At 36.2% G+C, this 11,937-nt stretch overlaps 2 protein-coding genes across 3 annotated transcripts in view; one reads left to right on the forward strand and one right to left on the reverse strand.

Moving 5' to 3' along the window:
* The window catches only part of IGHMBP2 (immunoglobulin mu DNA binding protein 2), an 81,183-nt gene extending 80,411 nt beyond the window's left edge, over nt 1-772 (reverse strand). The window contains exon 1 of the mRNA XM_058156448.1: nt 583-772. Coding sequence (XP_058012431.1) covers nt 583-665 — 83 coding nt within the window. The 5' untranslated portion in view covers nt 666-772. The remainder of the gene's footprint in view (nt 1-582) is intronic.
* On the forward strand, nt 764-8,376 carry LOC131184784 (E3 ubiquitin-protein ligase RNF4-like). Of its 2 annotated transcripts, none has more exons than XM_058156498.1 (3): nt 764-918; nt 3,740-3,800; nt 5,190-7,286. In XM_058156498.1, the coding sequence occupies exon 3, from the start codon at nt 5,432-5,434 to the stop codon at nt 6,242-6,244; it is 813 nt and encodes a 270-aa protein (XP_058012481.1). In that variant the 5' UTR covers nt 764-918; nt 3,740-3,800; nt 5,190-5,431; the 3' UTR covers nt 6,245-7,286. The 2 variants fall into 2 exon arrangements, 1 of the variants encoding a protein (XP_058012481.1); XR_009152031.1 differs by lacking the exon at nt 5,190-7,286 and adding an exon at nt 7,919-8,376 and having other exon boundaries at nt 781-918.
* Nucleotides 8,377-11,937: the final 3,561 nt, after the last annotated feature.

Raw genomic sequence — 11,937 nt, forward strand, 5'->3', positions numbered from 1 at the left:
TTTGCTCTGTCATTCTGGTCAACTGACCAGCAGTACCTTATACTTATTCTGAAGTAAATACCACACAGGTTTATAGAATTTAGCCCTCACATGAGCTTGTTTACTATGGTATTTATCTATCAAATATACAAATACTATTTGTGTATTTACACAAGTATTTGTTTCTAATAGATCCAATTCTCCAATGGCAGGTTTGCTTAACGGTTTCACGTCTTCCGTTATAAGGCAGGTGATAGATACTCAAAATTAAACAGTTTAATTGAATAAGCTAGGTCAACCAGCTGTCCCTCAAATATTTTTGATTACAGCCCCCCATCAATTCTTCCTAATGGCCGATGGTCAAAGTCTACAGAAAGACACCTTAGCTTACCTGTTCTTGCCCTAACAAATGTCTATAAGCCAGGTTGTAAACCAGCATTGACTAGCAGCAATTTAGGATTAGGAAGCAGATATTTCAATAAGCGTGTTTACACAGGTCAGAATGTATAACTTAAGGCATTGCTTAAATTACTACATTCCTATTTTTGCTATGGGGACAAAGGGATGCTGAGAAACCGAACTGCCCCCTAGCCGAAGGGATACCTTGCTTCGGAAATTTCGGCCTCTCTTTCCTCCTTTAGCAACTCCATTTGCCGGGACACAAACTCTTCTACCGACGCCGCCATTGCTGCCGGCTTGAGCGGATGCCCCGGGATGCCCCGTTCTGGGGACAGCAGGCAACGACGTGCCGACCAACGAACGGCCGTTTAAAACCCGACTCTCGTTGCCCCACGGTCCCTATAAATGGCGCCCCAGCTGTTCCCAGAGCTTTACTTCCGGTTCCGTCGGGAGCGAGCGCAGGCGGGAGAGAACCTGGTCGGCTTGTAATGGCAATAGCGGCGTCTGCCTTCGGTTACGGGCAGCTTCTTTCTCGCACAGGTGAGCGCGGGCTGTGACCTTTTTAAATCCAACGTTTATTCGTTTCCAGGGTTGGTTACCTTTCTGGTATTTTTCTGTTAATGTGGCTCGGCTGTTTTATTCTGCGCTTTCTGCCTGCATTATAATTACCCTTTGAGTTCTCTTTGCTGCTGGTTTTAAATCGAAAACCTTTTTTATCTCCTGCATCGAGCTCTTGTTTATTCTGGCATTTTTCTTCAGGCGGCCTTCCTTTTCCTCCGACCCCATTCCCCATAAACTCCCCAATTACGTTGGACTTCACCTCTGGCCGGTCCTGTAATTGAGAATGCTTTCCGATTTGTAACTCACCTCAACCAGGTGAGAAAGGGTGCTTCAAATCCTGGATAATATATTTTATTTATTTATTTATTTTTCGTATTTTTATACCGCCCTATCTCCCTAGGGACTCAGGGCGGTTCACAGCCAGATAAAAATATACATATATATATTTGCATATATATATATTTGTTTTGCCTTGTTTATTGTGTTTTCCCTGCTAAGAGCAATTATGGGTTGCATATATGAGTTCCTCATAATGCAAGTAATTTCTGTATTTCTGAGGAACTCGGCCTTTAAGAAGCAAAGCACGTTTAGTCAGGTTTTGAACCGGTAAAGCTCAAATGTTTCTTGCATTTTCCCCCTAAATTTCAATGAGGCCTAACTGGTTGTATCTTCTGTATTATGTTTGCATGTTTCATTTATATTATTACAAAAATACGGCCAGAAAACTTGGAGCTATCTATTTTTGAAAATTTTGAAAACCTGACTCAAACCAAACTCGCATAATAATGGTAAGACTGATATTGCTAATAGTGCCTTTTACTCTTTTCAGTCTTAATTTTATTAAATTGATAGTGTAAAATAGAATACTTTAAATATTCAACTTTTTTTCTGTTGTTTTGTGTGCTTTGGTAGTTTATAACTAAACTGCTTCATCACTGATTTTTTTAGCATTGCCAAATTGTTTTATTTCTTAGGATGTAAGTATATGATAAAACAAATGTTAGTCTTCATTCCAATTGAATATTTTGTGATGGCTACATTCTTGTTACATGTTTTTGAACTCTGGTGGTTTAAGTGACAAGTTTGGTAAATTACACTTATTTTACTCTTTAGTATAAATTCACTCAATGTTTTATTTACTTCTTAAGTATGGATAGTATTAAGTAGCACCCCACATTTAATAAAGAGTAACATCTGAGTGCTCTAATGGCAGTCAAGATTGAGATCCTACTATTCCTTTCTTATTCTTCCAAGCTGGTAATATTTGAACAAACACCCACCTACCCAAATAAGCATTCCAAGAAAGTAAAGTTATTTGCCATTACATGCTTTAAAAGAACCATTTCAATTACTGTAGTATCTGTGCAATTTTTGTCTATCAGAAAGTATTGGATCAGTTGGAGCAAACTTAACCCTCAGGATTTCAGTCAGCAATTTTTGCTGGCATTTTCCTGCAGATAACTATTGTTCATTTATTATTTATAAATGGGTAATTTTTGTTACAAGGTTCTATTATGTGTGTTATGTAAGTGTATCTAAAAAGCCAAAAAATAGTTATAAAAGATCTTTGCCAGGAGGAGGAAACATAGGAAACGAGGTGAATAGGACTTGTGACAGCCCTATTCACCTCCGTTCAAATAGCATTCCCAGCTAAAGCAGTTAAAGGCCTAATGGCTGGGTGCACACCATATACTGAAATTTGGTTTGTTTTGTCCTACAATGTGACATGAATTTAGCCTGTTTGTTATTGTGGCTCAGTGTATTGTGCCAAATTAAAGAGAAGTTAATTTAGTTCAGATTGTATGAACCAACCATTTCAAACAATGGCTATATACCTGAAATGTCTAGAGACCTTCATGTTCTCCTTCTCTGTATTATCACTTATTCCTGTTTATGTTGGAGATCACCCATTTAATTCTCCATTTCCTGTTTATAGCATCTTAAAATACCCTTCCCAATTTTTTTTACTTCGATTTTTTTATTTTGTATATAAAAGCAATTGTTATGAAAGAAGGAAAAATTGCATTTAAAAAGGCATAAACTTAATCTTGATGATATGAAATATTGCTACTCAGTCTATCTATCCAATATGTTTTCAGGAATTCTATTCATATTGAAAAGTGAGCACATATTTTAGGATTTAAGATCTGGTGCGGCATATTTTCATAATATTTGGCTATGCTCCAGTATGCCACTTTACTGACAACTATGCTGATTGTCTACCTAGTACCTCATTAGGTCTGCCTTTATATCTGAAGCTCTTTATAATTCTCATAAGCCAGAGTTTTAAGTGATTAAGTCTGCCCAATTAAATGAGATTCTTTACTGTTAAACTCTTGCCTCTCTGACCCCAAAAAGGTTGCAAAGATCTTTTTGTAGGAATTGTAAAGTCTCTAAGGAGGAATATGACGATTCCAGGATAACTTTTACTCTTCCTTAAAAAATGTAAACTATTCTTACTAATTCTAGAATTGGAACATCTTAATCCAATGTGGGCCTCTGTGGCTCAGGCTGCTAATGCAGTCTGTTATTAACAGCAGCTGCCTGCAATTACTGCAGGTTCTAGTCTCACCAGGCCCAAGGTTGACTCAGCCTTCCATCCTTTATAAGGTAGGTAAAATGAGGACCCAGATTGTTGGGGGCAATAAGTTGACTTTGTATATAAATATACAAATAGAATGAAGACTATTGCTAACATAGTGTAAGCCGCCCTGAGTCTTCGGAGAAGGGCGGGATATAAATGCAAATTTAAAAAAAAAAGTCCTATCTGAGTGACTTTTTGTCCCTCTTTCTCTTTCAGCATTTCTGTTGAGGTCTACAGTTCGAAGTCTGAGTGCACAAAACACTTCACCAGTTCAAGGGTAAGATCAGGATATTGCAGAATGTTTTCTTTTCTGCTTTGGTATTCTGATTTAGTTTTGGTTAGATTTAAATAACAAATTTAACCTTTTAGCCTCAATGTTGTGTGAAAGAGAGTATACCGTTAATTAACTAACATTTTACCCAAGCAGAAAAAAAGATATATTATTCAAATCATATTCATTTGAAATTGTCTTTATGTTACTGCTAAATTGAAATTATATGAATAAGTTTCAAAAATCCTTCCTTTAGGATCTTTTTCTTCCATTATTGGAAGAACATTATTGAGCCATAATATGAGGACTGTGATTGTTGGGGGCAATATGCTGACTCTATAAACTACTTAGAGTGGGCTGTAAAGCACTATGAAGCTATATATGTCTAAGCGCTATTGCTATTTAGGGGCTCTTGGAACACTGTATGGGTGCCTAGTTCTTTTTTCTCTTCCTCCTCCTCCTTCTCTCATGATTTTGGGAAACTTTTTACACCTTTTATGATGTGGGGCTTTGGGAAAATAGCAGTTTTTCTGTTGCAAATAATGTTACAGTTATTTACTTATGATTGTGAGTCACTTTAGAGTCGCTTTGTACAAAACAGCCTACAACTAAGCAAAATAAGCTATTGTAACAAGAAAAGAGGGATTCCAGCATGCAGGAGAGCCCATAATGATATCCCTTTTTTACATAATGCAGGCCATGTTGTCTTTCTTGCAGTATTGTAAGACAAACCCCAATGCTGGGTAGTTCTGCAAGATCTGACTTTACATACTGATGCTATCAGACATTTGAAGCAACAGTTACATAATATTTAAATGTTTAAACATGTATAAAAAATCTTTATGTCCTACTTATTCCTAAGAAGCATTCACTTCTTGCATTCATTTTCTGGTTTTCTCTTCTTTTCTGACTTCTTTTATAAAGGTAGCAGTCAAGGAGTCATTGAGATTATCACCTCAGCAAAATGATTACTTTGCTGCACATGCATTTCTTTGCTTGAGTGTATAAACAAAATTGACAAAATGTTTAGTTTTAGGTGGTCCAACCTAAATGGTATGACTGCCAACTTTGGAATAAGCCAGAAAATTACAACAACTTTAAGTTGTGTTTTAATATTCTTAGATTGCACCCAAAATTGGTAACTAGTTTTTCAATTCGGATAGAATAGATACCTACAGATAATTGGACAACTAGTTTGCTCAGTTGTTTGAGCAGAGGTAAATATAGTATCTGCAACCAGAAGCCTTGCTTTGACTTAGTATACTGCAATAAATAATCTGAATTTCTTCATTACCTCATAATACTTTTAGCTGATTATTGGCTGAAAAAAATAGAAAATGAATTGTATGTACTGGCTTCTGAGCCTAATCATGTTTTTTTCCTACTTTGATGCAGTTCTAAAGTGTAACATTTCAACACAAGAGTTTGAACTTGCTCCCAGCTTGGCAGTACGTGGCATTAAAGAGATCACTTTAATGGTTGTAGTGCTCTAAAAATTCTCCCATTGTATAAAGGTACTCCAGAATATTCATAATCAGTACTGTAGAACTGAGTGGCAGCTAAGCATTAACCTGCAGTTGGAGATAAGGGAGAAAACAGATACTCTGCAACTTGTTCCAGTTCTCTTGCTGCATACCATGAAGTCAGCCAGTGTGAAGCTTGATGGAAACAAGAGCAGAAAAAGCAAAACACAGAGTCCGTTCAACCCAGCAACGCCTTCTAGTGGCCCAGGCAAAATGGCTACAGGAGCTTCTTCTAAAATCAAGAGTTTCTCCTTGCCATCCATTTCTCCCATAGCCACTGTAGAAACTGCCTCTATTGGCTCTTCTCCTAAAGCTGGGCCCAGTTTTCTGTATGCAGTTGTCCCCTTGAGTGTTAGCAGAGGCATGGATCAGGAAGAGATTCACAAGGAACGCTATGGAGAGAGGACTCCCCTGCAAATTCCTAAGCAAAGTAGAATATCAGCTTCAGCTGCAGAAGCAGTATCAAAAATAGAGCCATTCAAACTTGATGAAAGTGTAGAAGTAATAGATCTCACCGGTGACACTTCAGTGGTTGATCTTACACATAATGATTCCATTGTATTTGCAGAAGAGACTAGACAACAGCAAAACCAAAAATTAAGAAGCCGGCCGCTGTTCAACAGCTGTATAGTATGTAATGATAATGACAATGAATGTAGTGAAAGTGAGGAGTTGGCTGCCAGTAAATTGCCTAGAGAATTAGAAAAGGAGAAAATTGGAAGTCTGAAATATTCAGGCACTGTGAGTTGTCCAATTTGCATGGATGGCTATGCAGAAATTATCCACAGTGGACGACTTATAATGTCAACAAAATGTGGCCACATCTTTTGTAGTCAGTGCCTCCAAAATTCTCTTAAAAGTACAAACTCTTGTCCAAGTTGTAGGAAAAAACTCAATCGCAAACAATATCATCCAATATATATATGAATACATGGATGAATTTGGTAATCTAACTTTTCTCATTTGGTTGCTTTGTGTTTTGTTTATTTTATGTAAACCTAATTCTGCTTTAAGGAGTATTATAGTTCAGTTTACTCGGGGACCATAGACTCCCATCTATTGAAACCTATGTTAAAAAAAACCTGTACAAGTAGTAAAGAGAACTTATTTTTTGTTTATCATAAGCCAGTTATAAAAATATTAATGCAATCAGGCAGAAGCTGATGAAGAATTTAGGGCACTGTTACAAGCATCTTATTAGAATTAAAATAATAAAACTCACTTGATGGAAAACTTATTATTTAGTGAGAAAATCTCTTTTGTGTTAATAGAGCCCAAGTAAAAATGCTGAACTCCCAAATGGATAGGATTATAAAACCTAGAACTCAAATCTCAGACTATGTACATGGATATTATGTATACATGAATTTTCTTTGGTAGCCTAAATTTTCATTTTAATTGCATTCATAATTAAGACTCTTAATGGTAATAAGAACTGTGAATGTCCTCTACTTGGACTCATATGGAAATTTTGTGATTAGCGACATTTTTGTCTTTAATGTGGGCAGTTATACAAATTAAATTGCCTAATTTAGGCTGCTCTTTCCCATAAATAGTAGCCAATAACATTTCAAGCCTGTAAGAAATAAGAACATATAAGGAACTGATTTTGAGCATAAAAGTGATATTTGTAATAAACTGGTGGATGGCATGATGTAGTAATCTGATCTATTCAAGAATTTTAGTAATTTTTTTTTTGAAAAAATGCACTTGAAAAATGTCCATGCTTATTGTAGAACTATTGTAAAATCAATTAATGAGGTTAAACAAGCCTTATATAAACTTGGGATTATGAATGCAGTTCTCTACTTTTTCATGAATTCTCCTGTTTGAAATTACATAACTGTCTGAACAATAAATGTTACATGCGTTTAAGAGAGGAAAGTGCACTTTTGATATTTGTTTTCAGAACAGATGTTGGCTTAGTAATAAAGCTTTAAACAACCTTCAGATATTTGTTTTGTGTGTGTGTGTGTGTTTGTTTATATATATATATATATATATATATATATATATATATATATATATATATATATATATATATATATATATATATGCTTCTGTATTTATAGGCAATTGATTTTAATTTATGTAAATAAAGTTTTTGATGGTTTATTAAAAATTCATTTAATTGTCATGTTTTAATCATTTTTCAGATATTAACTATTTCCTTAGAATTTCTTACTGGCTTTTTTCTTGAATTGTAGAATTTTATCATAGGAAAGTACAACTGAAAAATACAGAGTGGTCCCTTGGCAGAGAAGTAAATGGTTTCTTATGACTTTAGTTTATTGTTAACTAAATTCTTAATTAGTGTTTCCTAATACCAGTACCAAAACGCAGGTAATGGACAGACAGATTACATGTGTTTCTGAACCTTTGCAGACAACTGCTCTTAAAACCAGGACTTTTTAAAATACAGAGCAAAGGTTTCCGATAACACTAGGGAAGATGTTGACATTAAACCAGATTGCTTTTCATGCTTCTGCAGAGGCTAGCTTAAGAGAGCTTTGGAAAAAGATACAGCTGTGTTAAGGAGTTCCTGACAGGTGCTATGTGAGCATCTTGATGCACTACAGAACACCTTTTTCTCCTTGACAGTTCCAATAGTAAAGAAGTAGCATGAATTCAAATGGAAGATATCAAACAAACTGGATGAAATGTTTTGGCCCCAGCAGGTGGCAGCACATTTTGAACACCCTTGAAAAAGCTACAGACAGATGTGGTTAGTATTTGGGATGTCTGATCACAGGGAGATAATTTGGGTGGTAAACTAGATTTGGAAGCTGAAAGGCCAATTTGGAAGAAAGCCGTGACAAAATGCTTCTTTGCTATTGCCACAGTGTGCCCATCTGGTCCCTGGGGTTGAATTGAATGAATGTCTTTATGCCTGCCTTCTCTCCAGGAGGCAGAGAACATGCTCATGTTTGCATGAGACTCCTGGGGCTCTGTAATGTCCCTGTCTAGCCCTACAAATAGCTTTTTATTCCTCACCTCCCATCATAAAGTCAAGGGAAGAATAATGTTCTCCTGCCTGTTAGCTTTTCTTTATATTCACCCTTGTTTTCTGGCTGGTAAAGCACAAAGACGTGATTACATCACTAACTCAGATATTTGGTAGGAAACACTTATCTTAGCATTAATAGCAATGTTAATAGACATACATTCAGAGTCAAAGTAGCTGTTTTATGATATAATTGCTATTAAAATCAGCTGTGCAATTTGGGCTTATATAATACTGTAACTTCATGCTCTTTAGGCATGCAAAGTCAATATATTAAAACACAGGACTTCTAGTCTGTCCCTTGACACGTTAGTTTTCTACTTTTATTTTAAAATATTTGAGGCATTCCTATATTACATAAATATTCATCTCAATACACCATCTCTAGTTTTCATTCTGTGGTTTGTTTGTGGAACAGGTGTGCATGGTATTTAACCTAGTATTTTACTTCTTAAAATCTTATAATTATCCACATAAGCCTTAAAAATAAGATTTGGTTCTCAGGTGCTCAACATTTTCTGAAGTGGGAGCAGTGTTCTTTTTTTGAAATCCTACACATTCCCACTGATATAAATGATATGCTTGTAAAGCATAGCAATGAAGAAGCACTGCAAAGATACTTTTTTATTCAACCAGTACAAAAATTACTTTTTGTGTACTATCTTTTCAAGAAGAATATCTTAAATGTGTAGCAGGATTTCACATGCTAGATTTCTGTTCATTGGGACCTTTAGTCTCCAGAGTGCACTACTGGTTCTGAGTACTGATAAATATGCGAAGATACAGTGTGGACAGTTCTGAAGGCCCCTGGGGTGGCAGAAATGACACTGCTATTAGAAATAACAGCTGCACTGGTTGCCATTTTGCTTCCAGACTCAATTCAAGGTGTTGGTTACCTTTAAAGCCCTTTATGGCAGGCTCCCAGGGTATTTTAGGAACTGTCTTACTCTGTTGAGATTAACCTGCCCATTTGTTCCAGCAGAAAGAGCTACTTCTAATCCTTTTCTGCTGTGGCCCCCTCCCTCTGGAATATTCTCCTGTCAGAGATGAGATTGGGCCCCCACACTCCTGGCCTTCTGGAAGAGCCTGAAAATTTGGCTCTGCTGCCGCTAAATTGGTAGTGGCTGATGGGATAGAGAAGATTCTCTCCCCCAGGCTGCCCATCATCTTGGTTTCTAATTTTATTTTTTAACTTTTAATTTTTTTCACTTTTTCACATATTGTATTGTAAACTGGCCAGAGTTGTGTTGTTGAGATGGGCAGCAAATAAATTCAATAAATAAAATAAACTTGTGGATACAAATAGGCATTTCATGTTTTTCAAAGTTTGCTATGAACAGTATATGGAATTCTAGTTTAGCACATTAACCAATTTGCCTGAGTTTGCTTCTCAGACGGGATTATAAAGCAACTATTCTGGTGGGACTCATACAATGCCTGAATCCATAAATCAGCTGACCACATTTTAACTTAGCTGGTGCATGAACCCAGACAGTCTGAAGTGAAGTCTGTCCATTTTAAAGAACCAAACACATCCAGTAGCTTTCTTAACAATAATAAGGAAGTGGTTTACCGCTGCTGACTTTAAGACAATGACAGAGAATGGAGCTATGCACATTGTACATATTCTAAGCCTCCATTGTCTATGAACTCTCACCTCATTCAGAAAACAACATGAAGTGAATTGGAGTTTGCCACCACTGTATTCAGGATTTTAGTAAAGCAAAACCTCTAATTACACAAAAGAACTGTAATCACATTCTTGTACATAGAAATACAGCTTTCCTTCAAATTTCTACCAAATGTGGGGGAGGAGCGGAATCTTAACTCTTAGAGCAGCCCTATTTTTCATTGTGCCCTACATGCATTTGGTTCCTGCCAGAGCAGGGCTTCTATCCAAACTCTGATTCTGTTAGGCTCTTGGGGGCCTTTTCCAATGCTCAGCTGAGGTTTTCCATCCTTGGCAGAAAAATAATTGGTGTGGAAATTGCCATTTCCATTGCTGATCCCTGTCCTGCCTCTATTGCACATCACTGCCCCCACCTGATTTCCCTCCAGATTAACAAGCATTGTAGACTTAACACATTGTCTCCATCTTGAAGCTGCCTTTGGACCATATTGGGAATAAGGGATAAGTAGCACTTTAATAAGAGTTCAGCTAAGGCCGGTTTAATTTTATCTCATGGTTGGAAATGAGTAGAAGACAATATCACAGAGAAATAACGAAGAAAAAAATGTTGCTGGGGAGCATGTACTATAGGAAAAAAAAAGGTTTGAATAACGCAGGTAGTTGTGAGTTAGCCAAAGAGCACTGGTTTGCATTGTTTTGCTAGTTTTGCTAGGGACCAGAGCAAGATATCTTTAAAAATTATTCATTTCAAATGATAAATGCAAAAAACAAAAAGTTAAGCTGTATGTTTTTCTAATGGAGGTTAGAATTTAGATTTGCTCCCTTTGGGAAAAGACATAGTTTGCATTTATCATACATGAGCGTAATGTTGATCTTTGGGATTCTCCATGCTTTATTACAGTAAATGGCAGTGAGCATTTGAACATCTGCTGCCGTCATTGGAATAAAAAGTATGTGTTTCATTAGCAAAACTGGCTGAGAGGCAAGACTTTTCTACCAGGTCTAGGCCAGTAATTCTCTTAAGTATAGAACACTGGGATCCAGCAGGTAGTCCATTCAGCCACCCAAGATTCAAGGGCTAGAAACCACTCACTACCTCCATTCTGCGTATACCCTGACAGTGATTTAACTCATAATAATAGATCAGTGATTGGAAATTGGTTCACTGAAGCACACAAGATGAAATACAGGTGGTAATATGATTTCAAAAATTCAGAAAACTGACAGCGAACAGGGCTTGAGTGCCCTGTTATTAACCAGATTAATCTGTGCTAGTCTAAATAAAATTGTGATCTTGCACAAAAAAACCTAAAGAAAAGTGCAAGTCGGAAATAAAAGGAGGGATATTAAACTCTTTGAGTGGGATCTAGCCCCTCAATATTTAGAAAAGTCTGTTAAAGAAATTCCTGACAAGATTAATGCTAAGAGTTGTTACGACATGGAGTACATGAAACCATTCAAGTGCAAATATTTAATTTGGGATTACATTTTTGGTTCAAAATTTACTTTTAAAAGACTTTTAAAAGTAAAGGGGATGAGAAGGCATACAAAAATGGAACTAGAATTGGCTTTTTTTTGTTTTCTTGAAACTAATCAAATAAACCATTTCCTTATTTTTTTCTGTCAGCTATCTTTGAAACCCACAAATTTCTAACCGCTGCTTTCCCATATCTCTCTGTCTCTTCTCTCAAAATTCTTGTCACTTTTATCAAAATCCCTTAGCAGTTCCAGTGAAACAGCTCCATTAAATTCCTTATAATTCAAAATAAAAACAATAATAATCTACATCACTATTTTGGCTTATTCGATAGCTTTTTAAATGTTTAAGTCATCCAATTCTATTTGTCAGCCCAATGTTTCCCTTTCTTTCATGTAAATTGTAATTTTAAAATCCAACTTAGTCTCTCTAAAATCCAACTTAATCCAACTTAATTTCAGTTTTATTCAATGAAGCTTGTTCCTCTTCAATAACATCTTTTGATTCCA

This window comes from Ahaetulla prasina, chromosome 1, assembly GCF_028640845.1.
Source record: "Ahaetulla prasina isolate Xishuangbanna chromosome 1, ASM2864084v1, whole genome shotgun sequence".
Taxonomy (NCBI): Eukaryota; Metazoa; Chordata; class Lepidosauria; order Squamata; family Colubridae; genus Ahaetulla; species Ahaetulla prasina.